The sequence below is a fragment of the Engraulis encrasicolus genome, chromosome 20 (assembly GCF_034702125.1).
Source record: "Engraulis encrasicolus isolate BLACKSEA-1 chromosome 20, IST_EnEncr_1.0, whole genome shotgun sequence".
Lineage (NCBI taxonomy): Eukaryota > Metazoa > Chordata > Actinopteri > Clupeiformes > Engraulidae > Engraulis > Engraulis encrasicolus.
Window position 1 is genome coordinate 35,198,109 of NC_085876.1, and position 20,458 is coordinate 35,218,566.

Genomic DNA, 20,458 nt, shown 5'->3' on the forward strand with positions numbered 1-20,458 from the left:
CAAATCTTGTGATATCTACTATCTTTGGCGGTATTAATGGCTGTATTTCCGTCCAGCAATGTCATCATCGTTTCTCCGCACGAAAAAGTATTTTTATTTTCTATGATCCAAGTGTTGCCCAGGTCCTGCCTTGGCTAACGTCTTTGCCTACTGTGCATCTTAGGGAGAGATAAGGCTTCTGTCAACCGTAAAGGCCTGATTGATCGAGTGATGCACTGCTCATTTCTCTTTTTGGAGGTACATAAACGTATATGCTTTGGGTGGGCCAAAAAGTGGACATTACTGCATGAAAGAAGAAAGATAAACACACTCTTAAGTAGCTTACTAAATCTTGTGATTTGTTAAAATTATCTGAGACGGATGCATTCTGGCCGTAACTAAAAATATAAGACAAAGAAAAACGGCCCAGATCAAAGAAAACGACTACGATTTATTATTAGTTACGGCCTAAATGCATCAAGTGCGTCTTGGACTTGCTGCCAATAAATTGTGGGAAATCGTCCTTGGAAAGGTCTTCTTTCTTTGTCTTCTAAACGAGACAGAACAGAACTGAGCTCCTTGTTGCCCATCTCAGCAAAGAGTCACTCTGAATACTTAATGTACTGTACATCTAATGGTCTGAACGTCAAGATCAGGGTCGGATTAACGTACAGGCTACAGTAGATATGAACAAAACATTAACAAATGACTGTAAATGACTAGGAAACATTAACAAATGTTTGTAAATGACTAGGAAACGTTATGTTAATATCTTATATTTATCAAACATTTACAAATTGCTTAAATATGAATAAATGCGTAAATGAATAAAATACTCTATTATAAGGTATGTACAACCTTGTATACATTATTTGTAGATATTTTATAAAGCATTAATAAAATTTAGTTAATGATAAAAACATTTGTTAATGTTTCATTCATCATTAGTAAATTATTTACTAAGTCTTTACTAAGCAGACATTATTACAAAGTGTTACCTATGGCTGCAGCCTAGAGACCAGCGCCTGCCAGGAGGCCCCCAAATGCCAAAGGAGGGGGGGGGGGGGGGGGGGGGGGGGGGGGTGGGGGGGGGGGGGGGGGGGGTCAATAATTGTACAATTGTGACAAGTTATAATATTGAAAAATTCGTCTGCTGTGTCAGACAGAATTTCAAATCTTATTAATTCTCCCTTCCATAGTTGGCAAAGATGTTACCCTATTATTATTATTATTATTATTATTATTACCCAGTTATTTCTTGATTGGAATTATGAAGCCGTTTATGCAATTTTGTTATGACAGTTGCCTTTCGTGGGGGGCCTACAGCAACCTGAGCTGCAGCCTAGGGGCCCCAGGCCATCTCAGTAATCCCTCCCTGTTCACGATCTCGTCAAGTCTGAGCTTCACATGCCCTTGATCACTGTACCGTTCCCTTTCATCTCAACGCTTTGATTTTCAAAATAACATATGTGATCAATTTCAGTGAGGTCCTTTTACCTCATGAAACCAAATCATTCACGAATTCAAAGGGAGACTCAGTGCAGAGACCTCTGAAATGGAAGCTCTCCAAGTGGCAGAGACGTTACAAAGCCCCCACTAGACAGGAGTGTGCCTTTCTTAATTGGGTCCAGCGGGTGAAGAATGCATATGTGTTTCCAAGCATCACAAGGGCAGGGGATTAAAGCCATGATGTCAAAGGCACAAGTGCACAAGAGCGTATGAATTCAGTCTCGCTTCTAGGGTTTGAATTCAGTGCTGTAACAAAAGGGTATAAGAAAATGTTTAGGCTTGCATTGAACTAATTAGCAAAACAAAACATTCTCCAAAGCTGTTTTGCTGTGTCATTAAAGGGGGCTGCCGTGGGTGGATCGATGTGGGAGAAAAAGAATCAATTTTTAGAGGTATCTGATACTTGAAAATGTGAAAACAGTCTGGAAACACCCTGAAGGCACTGACTGAATACTAAAAAATGTCAAGGAAGTTGGTGAGCTTGTTTTAGACCAACCCTATTTAGCTAATTTTATGAGATTGTATTATTACATTCATGCAAGAAAATAACCAAATCATTCTACCTCTTCCATTTCGCACCATCGTCACTGTCTGATCCACTTTAAAAAAAACGTAGCAGCACAATTGTTTGGCTGCTGTATATCTGCTGGTGAGGTTCCAGATCCCCGGGCATTTATTTGCAATGATGTTTTCCGTGTTTTGCCTCTGGTTGGGGAGGATTATATCGCATTGCATCATCTCTAAGTGGCAAGGCGGAATACAAAAATAATGGATGACACCAGAACACACAGACAGCATCAGGCGCTGATCCCCATGTAAACAGCAATATTAGATGAAACTGAGAGCTTTGCAACCCGCAAGAGGGATAATAGCTTCAGACAAACTAAGATGAGGGCGCCACACAAAAGATTACACAAAAAATATCACAGAGCTAAGACGGTGTTGTCTCGCAAAACAAATATTACATCACTCCACAACAGCGTCTTTGAGGGAAAATTCTTCTATTTCCCCCTTGTGTTCTAGTTTACTGTCTGCCAGACTCTCTGTCTCCCATTTCTCATTTGGAGAATGTGTGAGCGCATTCTTGCTTCTTTCCCCATGTGTTTGACTTCTCCACACACAAAAGGCAGCTTTGGCTTGTGTTCCGGCTTTGTAATGTCTGAAGACATAAGAACCTATTCACAGACTGCAACTGCCACTGGTCATGATGGAGTCAACCAGTCAGTATTGTAAGTCATTGACAGTCAGTATTGTAAGTCATTGACAGTCAGCATTGTAAGTCATTGACAGTCAGTATTGTAAGTCATTGACAGTCAGTATTGTAAGTCATTGACAGTCAGTATTGTAAGTCATTGAGTTGGTCCCCTTGGCTCCAGTCTATTACTGGTACACACATGCATGCACGCACGCACGCACACACGCACGCACGCACGCACACACACACACACGCACACACACGCACGCACGCACGCACACACACACACGCACGCACACACACACACACACACGCACACACACACACACTGACAATCCCATATGCTCCGGTTCATTAAAAGTGAGCAGGGCTGGGGACATGGACATGGCATGCCTTGCTGAGCTGGGGCCTTACTGTTTTGTATGAGGCAGAGGCAGACTTTCCATTAGGCAAACTTAGGCAATTGCCATGGGCCCCAACCAAATCTGGGGCCCCAACTGTCACACCAGTTGCAGGTAAATAGACAAAAAAGGAGAATTGGTCTTAATTTGACTCTTATGTAAAGTAATTCAAGATACATATGAGACAAATCACTAAAATAGCACCAAAACACAGAATGCTATGTCTATATAATGTCTTTTTGAGGACCCCATGTTTATATTTTGCCTAGGGCCCCAAAATGGCTAGATGCGCCCCTGGTATGAGGGTAAGAGGTGTCTGGAGAGTGGGAGCTCACGCTGGGCCATCTAATGTGTCATTTGCCACACTCCATCCCCCTCAGTACATTACAGCCGACACGGCCATACTGTGGCCACAGACATTTCAATAAGACGTGACCTTCAAGGAGAAGCAGTGGGCGAGTGGGGAACACGCACTTATGTGGAAGACTGCATGTGTGTGCATGTGTGTTGGTTTGGCATGTGTGAGATTGTCAGTGTGTGTGTGTGTGTGTGTGTGCGTGTATGTGTGTGTGTGTGTGTGTGTGTGTGTGTGTGTGTGTGTGTGTGTGTGTGTGTGTGTGTGTGTGTGTGTGTGTGTGTGTGTGTGTGTGTGTGTCCTGATTACTGACATGGCTGTGAGAACGTGGCAATCTCTTCACCCAGTGGGAGAGCAAGAGAGAGAGTCTCTACCTGTGATTATGAATGTACAAGGCCAGATTACTGTATTGCACAGGCTGGATATGGCAATAGAGAATAGGCACTAGGTAGGATGATGTCATTTGCACGGTGTCCGTGGCATGCCTGTCTCAAAATCTACACCGTAATGAAAGACTGTTTTTCATCCCGGAATGCCAGCAGTTGATACAAATCTGAATACGGTATGTAAAGTGATGTTTTCAAATGATAAGTGTTTCCCACAACACTCCCTTGGACCACGCTGCCAAAAGTTGCAAGTTTTCTGACCATGGAAGTGATCACGAGAGCCATTGTTCACTTGCCAAAAACTTGCATAAGCGTCGACTGACTCAGGACCGTGATTAATTAAACTTTTAATCCTACCTGGAGCCCCTTTAAAGTTTAATGTAAAACTCATTTGTGTGTATTTGAAGATGATAATGAGTTTTGCATGTTTGTTGAAGAGTAAGACTATGGTTCCGAACTTCATTCAAGTTCATGAAAAAGGCTCAAGAAGCAAGAAATATCAATCCCCATTTTTAAATAGTTTCAAAGAAAAAGCTCAAAGTGACTACAGAATGTCTTTGACATTTACAATGAATCATTGAGAACTTCAAAGGTATTTCAGGACATTTATTAATAATGGTGTCATTGCAGCTTGTAGTATGCAATTTCTGTGTAGCCTCTTACTGCAGCAGGGGTCGCCGGCGACCCTATTCACTTGCTGAAAATGTTTAACTACATCATAACAAAATTGCTATGACATTACAGAGACCCATAGTGCTGCGCTAAGGTTAAAAGTACTGCTGAGAGAACTGTCAAGTCCCATACATCTAACCCTCAGTCTCTACAAATGATCTTCAGGTAAACATACAGTACCAGCAACTATTTCAATCATTTTTCGACCATTTTTCGATTCAAAGTCTCCTTCAGCTCCCCTGCACACAGCCATAGCAGTACACAGCATTAGCTCTCTCTCGGGCTTTAACCGCAACCATACCTGCAGTACTTAAGGCAATTAAAAAACCTGCACAAAAGCAGGAAATTTATGCATCTGTTTTTTTTCCCCCGACATACGTGTCGTGTGATTCCACTTCTGGTGAATCATGTCCACTCTACTAAATGGAGGTGCCACAAACTCAAGCCTGCGAGTGCTGATTACACAGCATGCTGTCCTGAATAATCAGCCTGCAATGTGTACACACTGCGGAGATATTACTTTAACCAGAGGAAGTGAGGAGGCCTCATCCCCATTTACTTCAGATGGATAAGCTAGGCTAGGCAATTAAGTGTTGTGGTGTTGATTGACGCGAGGAAGAGCTGAAAGTTTGCTACTTTGCTGCCTATTTGCTACTTTTGACTTTAATTGCTACGGTATATCATTAACATGAACCAACATATTCAGTTCATGTTAAAGATGTTCAGTTAATTTTAAAGATTGACAGACTACACTATTTACGTACACTATATGATTCCGACTTGAAAACTGTAGGCCTTCTGATTGTCTGTTAGTCAAAGTCTCCCAGCTCTATCCATGAATATAGATTGGACTAAACAGGAAGTAAACCACAACAGGTCATCAAACACAGAATAGCCACTTCAGGAACAGAATTAAACATTATTTACCGGTTACCATTATTTTTTGATTCTGGTTCTGTTCTGTATAAAATGTAACGTTTCTGGTTTTGTTCCTGTTCCAGACAAAACTGGCAAAAGTTTCTGGTTATCGTTTTCATTCCCTGAACTGGTTCAAAGCCTTGACTCTGAAAGAGCGAAAGAGTCTTGTTCTTTTTTAGTACCCTAGAGGTTTTTTTTTGGGGGGGGGGGGGGGGGGTTGTTGTTGTGAGTGAGGTGCGAGTAAAGAGCAGGGTGGCAGCGGTCCAGGCGGTGGCCAAGCTTAAGAGGCATAAACGGTAGTTAATCAGATTTGATGTGGTTTACACGGCACGGCGGAGCAGTGCGGCCAGCATTATATCACATGGCAGCCTGAGGTCAAACCATCGGAGTTGCTGTCAGACGCTAGGTAATAATAGCACCATGTGGACTGACCTTCACAAAATCGAGGAAAACATCACCAAGAAATATTCAGGCATAAAATAACTAAAAGGTCTTACACAGTAAAAACACAACTTCACAGACTGACGACAGCCATAGGGACTCCACTGCTCTGAATACAAATGGATAAAATGGTAAAAAAAAGAAAAGAAATTAGATCACCTTCACACATAATTGTATCATAGTAGTTCCACTGTGTATGCAAAGGACGAGACCATAAAGAATAGCCAGACAAAGGAAATGAGAGAGTTAGAGGGATGAAAGGAACACAATCTAACAAGAAGAGAGTGGGGGCCAGAGAGCAACACGAAAGGAAAAACAAAAAAGAAAGAACGAACAAAGGGAGAGGGTAGAATAAAAAAGAAAAACAAAAAAGGAAATACAGATAAAAATCGAGGAAGCGATAGGCCTTACCCACTTGGGCATGTTCCCTCCGCTGGGGTCGTGGTGGTGATACTGCAGCACTACCACCGTGGCGATGACTGACATCCCAACAATGATCATTATACTGGCAAAGTACTGCCCTGAGGGAGAGAGAGACAGAGAGAGAGAGGGAGAAAGAGTGAGAGAGAGAGAGGGAAAGATAGATAGACACAGAGAGAGACACAGAGAGAGAGAGTGACAGAAGGAGGGACAGAGAGATGGAGTTGGAGAGGAGAGGAGAGGATGGAAAGGTGGAGAGGAGAGGAGAGGAGAGACAAGGGACAGAAAGGGAGGATTGAATGAAAGAGGGGGAAGAAAAGATGAATGTGAGTGCTCATTACTCATTCAGTTACACATATTGCCAGTAAGGAGCAGTAAGGTTGATTGACTGAAGAACCTTGACAGGCTGGAGGAGAGACAGGGCCAACGGAAGACAGAGAGACAGACAAAAAGTCAGAGGGAGATAGAGAGAGAAACAGCAAGCAGCAAGTAAAGAGTGAGGGACAGAAACAAAGAGAAAGATAGAGAGAGTTGTGCAGTCAAGAGGCAGGTAGAAAAAGTCAGTAACAATGTAAGAGAGGGAAGGAGAGGAACAGGAAACAGGTGAAGCAAGTTGTGAAGGTGAAGTGGCTATTTTCCATTCAGTCGAGCAGAAAACATTAACACTCTGCCAAGATGGAGGATATACTGTAGGTGGTGGGTGTTAGGTGGAGGATGTGATGCTGGGATATGCTACAGTAGCTCGGCAGTTTAGGTCAGTGGTTCTTATAGTCTTATAGTCTGGAATAGTCTTGGGACCCACACGTTTTCATGGTCATTAGGCCTACGTTGTGACCTAATATTTTGAGCAGACTCACCCAGTACAACAGACCCCTTTACAGTCCCCTCTCTGCTTCCCCGTGTGTGCTGTCATGTTTGTTTAAATATATTTTTAGGGCTTTCTTGCCTTTATTTTTGACAGGACAGTGGAGGAAAGACAGGAAATGAGTGGGGAGAGAGAGACGGGGAAGGATCAGCAAATGACCCGGGACCGAATTGAAACCTGGGTCGCCAGCAGAGTAACCCAGTGCCCTACCGTTATGCCACGGCAGGGCCGTGTGTTGTCATGTTGAATAGGAATGGGAGAATATGGGTGTTTACCTCCCTTCACAGCGGAATTCTCTTTTCTGATTGGCTGATGGGGCGACCATGAATTTCGTTGAGTCAATCAAGCGTCTAACTTGGACGCGCATAGAATCTTCATTTGGAGGGAATCTATGGGCTAACGTTGTACTAATCATGTGTGTGATCTACGGAAAATTAAATAATCACACCATCTGCATTCCAGACAAAGATTCTATGCACATCCAAGTCTCACAGAGAACCGTCTGACTTGACTTTATAGACAGTCATAGTTCATAGTCATAGTCAAGAGATATCCTACTCTTACGGGAGATGAGTTGAATGGGTCAAAGACGCCAACTTCAGTTCACCAGTGGAGGGTCAAAATTGTAGAATGTTGTAATGACTGAAGTGTGTGCATAGGCAGATAGAAGAGAACAATAAACATTTCATGATTATTGGGGTGTTTTGCCCCTCCACCTTAATCTTTGCTGGGTCGGAGCCTGTGGAATTGGTGGATATGTGTGTGCATGGCTGCTGTCATGTTAGGTGAATGGGTGAATATAGGTGTGCATGGGTGTTGTCATGTTAGGTGAATGGGTGAATATAGGTGTGTGTGGGTGTTGTCATATTAGGTGGTTGGGTCTGGGCGAGGATACAGATCACAGGAGCTGACGTCATTCATTACAACGGAGGACGTCATCAGTAGCTAATCTCAGGCTATGACACATCATGTCCCATGACACTGCATATTTCTCCACTTGGGCCCCAAATATGTGAGGCAGCCTGTGCACTGCGTCACTGCTAAAACCCCTCTCCAGACGTCACCGCTGAAAATCCCCCTCCAGCCAGCACATTTGTCATTGTCTTGTTTTGTTTCCAAATGTTGTCTGTGTTTGAATACATTTACAATTGGTAAAGGCTCTAAGGGGCGCTCTCTCTCGCTTCCTGACGCAAAATCACACGCACGCACGCATGTACACGCACGCACGCACGTATGCACGCACGCACACGCATGCAAGCACACAAACACACGCTTGCACACACACACGCACATACGCACACACACACACACCATCTCTTCTTCTCTTTCTGTCTCTAGCTCTTTGGCATGAAGGCAGTGCCTGACTGGCTGGCTTACCCACAGACTAATAGACAGACACACTCTACCTTCCTCTCTGAGAATGTGTAAGCCCTTTTTCCCCTCTACCCATCTGTCTTACAGATGAAAACTTTCAATCAAACAATCTTTCAGTTTCCAACTCCCACTGGCTCGGCAATTCTTGAAAGCACACACAGAGACACAGAGGCACACAGACACAGACACAGACAAACGCACACACACACACACACACACACACACACACACACACACACACACACACACACACACACACACACACACACACACACACCCCGAACGACTGACTGAAACATACACACACACACACACACACACACACACACACACACACACACACACACACACACACACACACACACACACACACACACACACACACACACACACACAGAAACACCCACCCACACACACACACACCCAACCGCACACACGCATGTACGCACGCACGCATGCACACAGGCACGCACGCACGCACCCAGTACTAATAATGCGTACACCCAGTGCATAGGTCTGTCTTCCTGACTCTGTCTGTCTCTTCTCTCTGTCTCAGTATGACTCCTCTCCAGCTATCCGCCTTCAGGATTTATTCAGCCCAATTACATTTAAGCCGCAGCAGATGGGCCTGCTCGCCAGAGCCTGACCAAAAATGTGGAACTGACACACACACACATGTACACACACACACATGTACACACACACACACATGTACACACACACACACACACACACACACACACACACACACACACACACACACACACACACACACACACACACACACACACACACACACACACACACACACACACACACATGCACACACACAAACATGCACACACACACACACACAGGCATACACACACCCACACATACATACACACAGAGGCATTCACACACGTACGCACGTACATACACACGCATGCACACGTACGGGCACAAACAGAGAGGCATGCACACACACACACACACACATGCACATACACACGCATGCACACATGCGGGGGCGCGCGCACACACACACACACACACACACACACACACACACACACACACACACACACACACACACACACACACACACACACACACACACACACACACACACTAATGTGGAACCGAAGCAAAATAAGGCACAGTTTATTCTGAGGGCTAATGACATGCCTATCCCAGGGTCCCAAAAGGACTTACTTACTACATACACACTCAAGCATATGTCTGCCTCTGTCTCTCTTTTGCTCTCTCCTTCATGCACGCACAAAGGCATGCGCACACATACACACATGTGTGCGCTCGCATGAAATCAGGCACACACACACACACCCATACACACCCATACACACACACACACACACACACACACACACACACACACACACACACACACACACACACACACACACACACACACACAGACACACACACACACACATACACACCCACACACGCACACACACATCCACACACACAAACACACACACACACACACACACACACACACACACACACACACACACACACACACACACACACACACACACCCACCCACACACCCACCCACACACACATCCACATACACACACACACACACACACACACATCCAAACCCACCCCCACACACACACACACACCCCCCCATACACACACACACACACACACACACACACACACACACACACACACACACACACACACACACACACACACACACACAGAGCTTTCACACAGAGTTTCTTTCTTGTTACTCTCTCTCTCTGTCAAGCATCCATCCTGTACATGCACAGTGACCATTTGTCACGTATTATGCCTACTGCACATTCTCCTTTCCCTAGGCCATGGGTGCCAAACTCAAATTGATTGAGGGCCAAAATCAAAATCTGGAACAAAGTCACGGGCCGAACCCACATTTGTTTTAAAAATTGGACTAAATTATGCATACATGCTCATAGTTAAATTTCACTCACACTCTTTCCCATCATATATGGTAGTTCAAATGTCTGTGCACATCCTGTGACAAACCAAATTCCATCTTCAAGTCTTGCTACACTATACATTAATGGTGTATGTGGGCCAACTGTAATACACATTTGGCTGCCAAGACGTCATAGTGTCCCAGCCGCCGCAGCGCCCTTACTACTCGCAATCCAGCCCTGGCAGGGGGCTCCCCTAGGTGGCCGCTGGTCTCTGCCTGAGGTTTCTTCCTGACTACAGGGGGTCTTTTTTTTCTCAGACCTCACTGAGCTTTTTTTCCCCCTCACAAACTATGAATCAAGCGAAAGGGAGTTTTTCCTCACCCCTGATGCCACCAGGGGCCGCACCTGAGCGCCCAATCTCTGTGTGACTATCTATGACTTATGATAGGCCCAGCCACTATGGACCTTACACATCTAAGAATCCTGGTCCTAACCTACGTTGACCTTATGACTCTACATTCTCTGTCTATCTCTTCTTCCTCTGCCTTCCTGCTTTTTCTGCCTCTCCTCTATACCTCTCCATTTAAATCTATCTCTCCTCTCCTTTTAAATCTATCTCTAACAATGTTTTTTCCCATTTGTTAAGCACTTTGAGTTACATGCCTTGTATGACACAGTGCTATACAAATACAATTATTATTATTATTATTATTATTAAATGATCTCGCGGGCCGAATAAAATGGCTCCGCGGGCCAGATTTGGCCCCGGGCCTGAGTTTGACATCCCTGCCCTAGGCCATGGATAATGTTACAGTATGTCAAGTAAGTGAGTACACCCTTCACATTTTTGGTCACTAATCATTGTGTCAAAGTGAAATTTCTTAAATGCTCTCCCATGAAATGATATACTCAGGGTGCGATTTGTAGGGGGGGATGGGGGGGATTGTCCCCACTTCTGGTTTTGATACCTCCACTTTTCTACAGGATTTTAATATTTGCGGTACTGTATGTAACTCCATTGGTAATGCTTAAAATCTGAAACTTATCCCCCCTTCTGGTTCTTCAACAAATCGCACCCTGGATATACTCACAAATCTGCAAAAATGTAGGGGGTGTACTCACGTGACATACTGTAGGTACTGACAGGTGAAAATACATTAGACATATAAACACATACGGTACAGGCACTGAGAAGTAGAAATACATTTGAGAGACACATAAGCATTTACAGTAGTACAGCTACACATCAGTGTGAAAAAAAGAGTCTATGTCTGTCTGCATGGGAAAGTAAGAAACGTAATTTCAATTCTTTGTATGACCAGCGCATGTAAAGAAATTGACAATAAAACCGACTTGACTTGACTTGAACTTGAAACAGTTTTAGTAACCACATTTAGTTATACATTAATCAGTATGACAGAATCATAATTGACTTATAATAAGCATTCAAATATAATATAATTTATGTTTTGTGACTCCGACGCACCAAATCATCTGTACTCTCGTACTGATTACGACTAATGGAGTTAAATGCAGTCTTGAGTGCCATCGGACAACTGGAAAATTCGACCGTAATTGCAACCCTTTTGAGTATTTATAAACAATTAGCCGCGCTGCAAACATCGCTGAGTCACAACTGCTCAATGCCGTTTCAGTCATAACATCAAGACTGGCGTTGCGATGCATATCCTATTATTCTCAATATACTGTAAGGCTGATGTCACACACAGGCACACAGGAAAGAGGTACACTGTACATGTAGACTTGAACAAAATGACAGACAGACAGACAGACAGACAGACAGAGAAACACAGACAGACACACACACAGAATGCATGCACGCACACACGCACGCACATACGCAAACATGCACACACACACACACACACACACACACACACACACACACACACACACACACGTGTACACACACACACACACACACACACACACACACACACACACACACACACACACACACACACACACACACACTACCAACCTATTAATGGGATGGAGTCTGACGTCGCTGGCATGATCTCTGCCACCAGCAGCATGAACACCGTCAAGGAGAGAAGGACCGTGATACCTACAGAGAGAGGAGAGAGAGGGAGAGAGAGAGAGAGAGAGAGAGAGAGAGAGAGAGAGAGAGAGAGAGAGAGAGGGAGAGAGAGATGTAAGGACAAGAGAAAATTGATAGGAAAATGGCATGAAAAGAAAAGAAAAGAGGAAAAAGAAAAAATGTAACATGTTTCTTTCCCCAGCCTGGAGGTACCACTAGCTGAGAGGCAGCTGAATGCCAGCCACCAGCTAACTACTATGGAAATACGGAGTCTGCTCTGCTGAACCGGCAGACTATTAGTGCCTGGTGGCCACTGGCATGTGGTCTTGTGACAACACACACACACACACACCAACATTGGCCCGTGTACTGTAGGTCTGTGTGTGTGTGTGTGCGTGTGTGTGTGTGTATGTGTGTGTGTGTGTGTGTGTGTGTGTGTGTGTGTGTGTGTGTGTGTGTGTGTGCGTGCGTGCGTGCATGTGTGTGTGTGTGTGTGTGTGTAGGTGGGTGGTGGTTATGGGAAAGCAAGAAATGTAATTTCAAATTCTTTGTATGACCAGTGCATGTAAAGAAATTGACAATAAAACCTACTTGACTTGACTTGACTTGAATTGCACTCTATCTATGGCATGATGTATGGCCATTTCCTTTTTTCTCTATTGGGACCTACATGATTTCAGCAGGTTGCATGTCTTCAAAACCTTGCGGACGTAAAATAACCAAGGGGAGAGATGCAGAGAGCAGGGGGAGACTAGTGAGGGGTTCCAGCCAGGGTTGCCAGATGAGGCTGATGATTTCCAGCCCAAAAAACCCGCCTAGAAGCACAAAAAAAATGCTAAATGCCATTTTTACCCGCACATGGCCATCCTAAGCAGCCCAATTGGGCGGGAAACAGCCCAATCTGGCAACACTGGTTCCAGCCCAGTGGAGAGGAGGGGGAAGCCCAGCCAAGCAAGGCACCCCTGAGGCTATTTATCCGGATGCAGGTTTGATTAAACCTGATTTTGTGCAGGGCCACTACTGCAATGATGTAGTGTTCCACCGAGTCATTCGCAAATGGGCAATCTCTCTTCCCCTGAACAACCATCTAGCCGCCCTCCCCCCGGCAATACATACACATTTACAGACACATGCGCACACGCACTCACACACACCAACACACACACATGCACGCATGCACACACGAACGCACGCACAAGCACTCACACACACCAACACACACACATGCACGCATGCACACACGAACGCACGCACACACAGACACAAACACACACACACACACACACACACACACACACACACACACACACACACACACACACACACACACACACACACACACACACACACACACACACACACACACACACACACACACACACGCACACACCTACATCTTTCTCCTCATCCATTCCTCATTTTCTCTCTCGTCCCCTTAACTCTCTCAATCTCTTTCTCTCACTTCCTCCATTAACCATCCATCCCTGTTGCCTTCCTAAAGCCACTTAGGACTCGCACTCTCTTAATTTCCGACTGTATATTCCAAACCACAAGATTTAGTTTGGGGCTGGGTAGCTTATCGGGGCCGCCCGATAGCTAGACACTGTACCTCTGTAACAGACCCCATGGGATCCCTTGTGCAGATAGATGGGCTTTTTTTATATATATATTTTTAGGGGCTTTTATGCCTTTATTTGATAGGACAGTCTGAGATGGTGACAGGAAGCGAGTGGGACAGAGAAAGGGTGGGATCGGGAAACGACCCCGGCTGGATTCGAACCGGGGTCCCCGAGGGTGGGCATGCAAGCCCAAATGTGGGGGGCTTAGCACGCTGCGCCACAGCGCCCCCATGGACTTTTTTTGCTGCCCCGATGAAGACTGATTAAGGTACACCTCTAAATGTGACTAGCAATAATAAATAGGCCTATTTCTTTTTAAGGCCTTTGCAGGGGGGAACAATTTGGCCTTCTCAGTGCGGTAAATACTCAGAGAGGACTCGGCGGACACCTTAAAGAGACACGGGTCCATTTCTTCCTACCCGCAGACAGAGGGGAGGTCTATTCGTTCTTTCTCTATTCGTCCCTTCAATTAACCTGTGAGACTCTGCAGGTCGCCTCCTGCCCACAGCATCACCAGCGCTTTTGGCTCACTGGCATTTAAACCAAACATCTGACAGTCAACACTGCCATTGGCATGGCAACAGCTGGTGGGGGGTGGCTGTTGAGGTTTCGTTGCCCCTGGGAGCTGTTCAATTGGCTGTTAAAGCAGCCCAGTCCTAACGAATGGCTTTTTGAGCATGGTTCAGCACAGGTTTTTTTTTTGGTTCAATCATGGTTTGACTATGGTTTAACTATACCCTTACGAAAATCAACTATGGTTTTACTCTGAAAACTAACCATGGTTTATAGTTATTCATTAAATTACACTTTGCTGACGCTTTTTTTATCCAACCCGGGTATTGGTAACAGTCCTTGGAGCAATGTGGGGTTAGATGCCTTGCTCAAGGGCACTTAACCATGGATGGAAGTGTAGGGAGAGGTACCGTGAGGGTGGGATTCAAACCTGCAACTTTGTGATCCTTAGTCCATCTCCCTAACCATTAAACCACAGCTGCCCATAAGTACTAGTTATTCAGGTTTTCATGTTTTTTGGGTAGCCATGAAACCCACAATTAACCATGGTTATTTATGATTTTCATGCATTTTTTAGTATGGTTTGTGACGATGGTTAAACCACCATGATCCATGGTTAGTTTTGGTAAACCCCAAAATGGTAAACCCCATAAAATCATGCATAAGTCACAGTAATACAATGGTTGGTTCAGAGTACTTAAAACAACCATGACATACCATGGTAGAACCATGGTTACCACAGTAAAAAATGGTCGATTTTTGTATGTAAGGGAGTGTACTGTACAGCAGTGCCATGCTGCGCTATTGAATGTGTACAGGTAGAGGTGTGATTGAATGTGATCTTCCTATACACCTGACGAGGACCGCCTGAGGTCGAAACGTTGTGTTCAATAAATCGGTGTGCGGATTTTTCCTTCTTCTTTTTATGAATGTGATTGTTCATCAAGGTCAAGTTGGCCATGGTCAAGTAATGACACCTTCCTCATTTCACTGTCTGCAAAATGTATTCTGACACTTGAACTTGAACCTCAACTTAAACGTGAACTTGAATTCATCTCCATTTCACCCAACTGGTAATGTCTCGTTGTGTATATGTAGCTATATGCCATGATCTGGGTTACACACTAAATGTACAGTTAGTTTCACACTCCCTTTCTTCACTTGTTGATCTGGTACTGATTCAAGGATGAGGCTGAATAGGCAGGCTTTCCATGTGAGTGCAACACTCACCTGATGGACCAGCTGCTTACTTTCACTTCATGAATTGCAATAGGAAATTGGAACTGAGCAACACCAGAGGTGGCGGCAGCCTTATGGACCGTGTACATCAGGCGCTACCTACACGACCCAGGTAGCTGGGGTGGTTGAAGAAGTTTCGCCATGAATTCGCCATGGTGCGGACGTGTCCATACCACTTTTGAGATAAACCTAGCTTGTCCCCAACACTTTCTCAAAAATATAATGGAAGAACAGCATACCGGGACAGTTTGCCATTGAAATGTCCCCAGAACTTTCCAAGCCAAATTCCTTCACCTTTGCTACACAGTGCACCTTTAAGGTCGCAGATTTCACTTCTGACTGATTTACTAGTGCTCTCCCCCATCCTCCTCCATGATTGAGGTACCCTGCATGGTACCGTCCCAACGCACTGCTCCATGGGGGCACCATTTGGAGCTGCGCCCTTGCACCGGTGAGGAATAAATGTGATTTTGTTGTGTGCAGTGCAGTGTTAATTTTGTCAGCTTTTTTTTATTTAGTCGTAGTCTTAGTCACAATGACGAAAATCAATTTTAGTCTTAGTCATATTTTAGTCATTGCCTTCCCAATTTAGTCTTAGTCTTTGTCTAAATGACGAAAATCAATTTTAGTCTTAGTCAATTTTTAGTCATTTTAGTCATTTTAGTCAACACTGTACATAATAGAACTTCTCCACACACTGCTTCTCTTTTTAACATATATCATTGACTGGACAGAATAAACCTTCTCCGCGCACTGCTTCTCTTTTTAGCATGTATCACACTGTGCAGAATGAAACACTGCTTCGCTTTTTCTCTATTGTATTTAACACCAGTGTTAATTTAGTCAGTTTTTTTAAATTTAGTCTTAGTCTTAGTCACAATGACGAAAATCAATTTTAGTCTTAGTCATACTTTAGTCATTGCCTTCCCAATTTAGTCTTAGTCTTAGTCTAAATGACGAAAATCAAAAAAGGGCTTTGACGAAATATTTTAGTCTTAGTCATGGTTGACGAAATTAACACTGGTGCAGTGAGCACAGAGTGATGTGCCACAACGACAATGGGAGTTTCCCAGGTCGTCTTTCACTTTTTCACTAGTTCAAACAAACACATCAGACATGCAAAAACCTGTTCAATCGGGGAAGGGCAAACTCCCAGTGTGCTTCCAAAATCATTCACAGTGAGTGTCAAACATTGAACAAGCAAGAATCCATTCACGTACTAGAAGGTGATGACACAAACTCCCACGCTGGCAGTATTAGCCTGAGCGACATTTGCATTTGCAATCGAGAACCCGACCTTACTGTACTGTAATCAACAGCCTCTCCCCCACTGTTAAAGTTGCGTTGTTGAGAGAAATGTCCTTCCAGGCTGTCCCTCAGCCAACGGATGTCAACCTTAATTCCCTTTAGCTCCTTAATTGAGCCCTAAGGCTTTATTTTGTCGATAGATTAATTAGCAGCATAACTGTGGACTAATGTGTTTGCCCCTTGTGCCACTGTACCGGGAGCCGTACAAGCTAATCAGAATAACCACACACACACGCACATGTACACACGCACACACGCACACGCACACACACACACGCACACACACACACACACACACACACACACACACACACGCACACGCACACACACACACGCACACACACACACACACACACACAGACTGTCAGTCACACACCACATTCTAAAGTTTCTTGATTCCTTGCTTTACTTTTTTCACATTTTGTTTTTCCTCCTTCCTGGTTGATTTGCTTTTCGCCTTATCTCATTTTCTTTTTGTTCAACGCTCCGTCAACTCTGCTCTGGGTCTAGCTGATTTGTTTTGGCCTACCTCAGTCTGCCCCTATGGTAGCTTTGGCAGAATTTATTCAACGACGGAGATATTTTGGGTTCTTGTCTTTCACCTTCCTCACTCCCTCTGACCTAATCTTTTTGAAGACTTTCCTTAAATCCTTTTAATCCCCTCCACCATCTGTAAAAAAAGAGATCCCATTTTCTTAATTCCCTAATCTACGAACATCCTAATACTTTGTTTCACCAAAAGACCAAGATCACAGATCGGGTTTAGCTTCCAACCCTCTTTCCCCCTGAATCTGTTTCATCTTATTTCCCTTTATCCTTCATCCTTCTTGCACCTCTCTGTTCTGCTACCCCACTCCTCCTTCCTCTTCTCCTCTCCACTCCTCTCTTCCCCTCTCCTCTCCTCTCCTCTCTTCTCCTCTCCTCTCCTCTCCTCTCCTCTCCTCTCCTCTCCTCTCCTCTCCTCCGCTCTCTCCTCTCCTCCCCCCTACCCTCCCCTCCCCTCTCCTCTCCCTCTCCTCTCCCTCTCCTCTCCCTCTGCTCTGCTCTGCTCTGCTCTGCTCTGCTCTCCTCTCCTCTCCTCTCCTCTCCTCTCCTCTCCTCTCCTCTCCTCCTGTCCTGTCCTGTCCTCCTCTCCTCTCCTGTCCTGTCCTCTCCTCTCTTCTCCTCTCCTCTCCTGTCCTTCCTTTCACACTCTTCTGCTAATCCTCCGTAACACCTTAATACTACCGTATCTCTCATATCTTTTCTCTCCTCTCCACTCACCTTCTTTCCCCTCTCTTATCTTTCTGCATCCCTTACTTTCTCCTCCCTCTCTCTCTCTCTCTCTCTCTCTCTCTCTCTCTCTCTCTCTCTCTCTCTCTCTCTCTCTCTCTCTCTCTCTCTCTCCATTTATCCTCCCTAATCTGTGGTCATCTACCTTGGACACCTCTCCTTTTTTTTCTTTTCCGCCTCCCTTTCATCTACTTCTGTCCTCTCATTTTCATGTCCCTTCTCCTCTCTCGTTCTCTTTGTCCTCTTCACGGCTTGGCTATTGAAATGGGTGGTAATGTCATAGCTTCACATTCTATTATGTTGTATCACAGCCCATCTGTCTCCAACCTCTCTCTCTTTGCCCCCCCCTCTCTCTCTCCATTGTTTTCATACCAATTTATATTCAAAGCAGCCAAGTGTCACTTGACAAGATGTGGCATCGAAAGAAAAAAGAAACAAAACAATTGCCTTGCTTGGGCATCTCATAACCCAGAACAACTTGTCATAGACTATAACAAATACTTTTAAAGAGTGGTGCACACTGTGTCACATACTGACTGGATGGAAGTTTAAGGTTCCATATTCTGGACTGCTGCCTTGACCAAGCTGGCAAAGAACTCCCTTTCGTGTTCTACTGATTCTATTACATTTTTTTGTCGCCGGCGCAGGACTGTACAAGCCTACAGCGCCAAGGCATCTGTCGACAACTTTCCCTTTTCTTAAGCAACACTTGTCGCCTGGACTGTAAAATGGCATTTACTTGCCTGTTGCCTTTTTCTTGTCGTTCTCCTTCTACTTTGCAGCACTCTTTTCTTTCTTTCTCTCCCTGCTTTTCTCTTTCCCCCTCTCTGTCTTTCTCTCTGCAGAGGTCAAAATAAACAAGACGGCCACGGAAACCACAAGCAGGCTTGCAGTGGAGAACATGCAGTAATGAACCTTTTGCTCTCCTCTGCACCCCTCCTCCTCCACACCCTCCTCTGCTCTCCTCCTCTCCACTCCTCCACACCCTCCTCTGCTCTCCTCCGCTCCACTCCTCCACATCCTCCTCTGCTCTCCTCCTCTGCTCTCCTCCTCTGCACCACTCCTCCACACCCTCCTCTGCTCTCCTCCTCTCCACTCCTCCACATCCTCCTCCACACCCTCCTCTGATCTCCTCCTCTCCACTCCTCCACACCCTCCTCTGCTCTCCTCCTCTCTCCCCTCCTCCTCCACATCCTCCTCTGCTCTCCTCCTCTGCTCTCCTCCTCTGCACCACTCCTCCACACCCTCCTCTGCTCTCCTCCTCTCCACTCCTCCACATCCTCCTCCACACCCTCCTCTGATCTCCTCCTCTCCACTCCTCTACACTCCTCCTCTAGTCTCCTCTATAGTCCTCTCCACTCCTCCTCTACACTCCTGCTCTCCTCCTCTCCACCTCTAGTCTCCTCTGCTCTCCTCCTCTCCACTCCTCCACACCCTCCTCTGCTCTCCTCCTCTCCACTCCTCCACACTCCTCCTCTAGTCTCCTCTATAGTCCTCTGCACTCCTCATCTGCTCTCCTCCTCTCTCCCCTCCTCTCTCCTCCTCCACACCCTCCTCTGCTCTCCTCCTCCACACCCTCCTCTGCTCTCCTCCTCTCCACTCCTCCACACCCTCGTCTGCTCTCCTCCTCTCCACTCCTCCACACTCCTCCTCTGCTCTCCTCCTCTCCACTCCTCCTCTACACTCCTGCTCTCCTCCTCTCCACCTCTAGTCTCCTCTATAGTCCACTGCACTCCTCCTCTGCTCTCCTCCTCTCCACTCCTCCTCCACACCCTCCTCTGCTCTCCTCCTCTCCACTCCTACCCTACACTCATCTGCTCTCCTCCTCTCCACTCCTCCACACCCTCCTCCACACCCTCCTCTGCTCTCCTCCTCTCCACTCCTCCTCCACACCCTCCTCTGCTCTCCTCCTCTCCACTCCTCCTCCACACCCTCCTCCTCTCTCCTCCTCTGCTCTCCTCCTCTCCACTCCTCCTCTAGTCTCCTCTATAGTCCACTGCACTCCTCATCTGCT

General features: G+C 45.5%; 1 protein-coding gene across 1 annotated transcript in view; it reads right to left on the reverse strand.

Moving 5' to 3' along the window:
- chrna11 (cholinergic receptor, nicotinic, alpha 11) overlaps positions 1–20,458 on the reverse strand; it is a 113,729-nt gene that overhangs the window by 12,442 nt on the left and 80,829 nt on the right. The window contains exons 8-9 of the mRNA XM_063185813.1: positions 12,434–12,520; positions 6,268–6,377 (exon numbers count right to left, since the gene is read on the reverse strand). Coding sequence (XP_063041883.1) covers positions 6,268–6,377; positions 12,434–12,520 — 197 coding nt within the window. The remainder of the gene's footprint in view (positions 1–6,267; positions 6,378–12,433; positions 12,521–20,458) is intronic.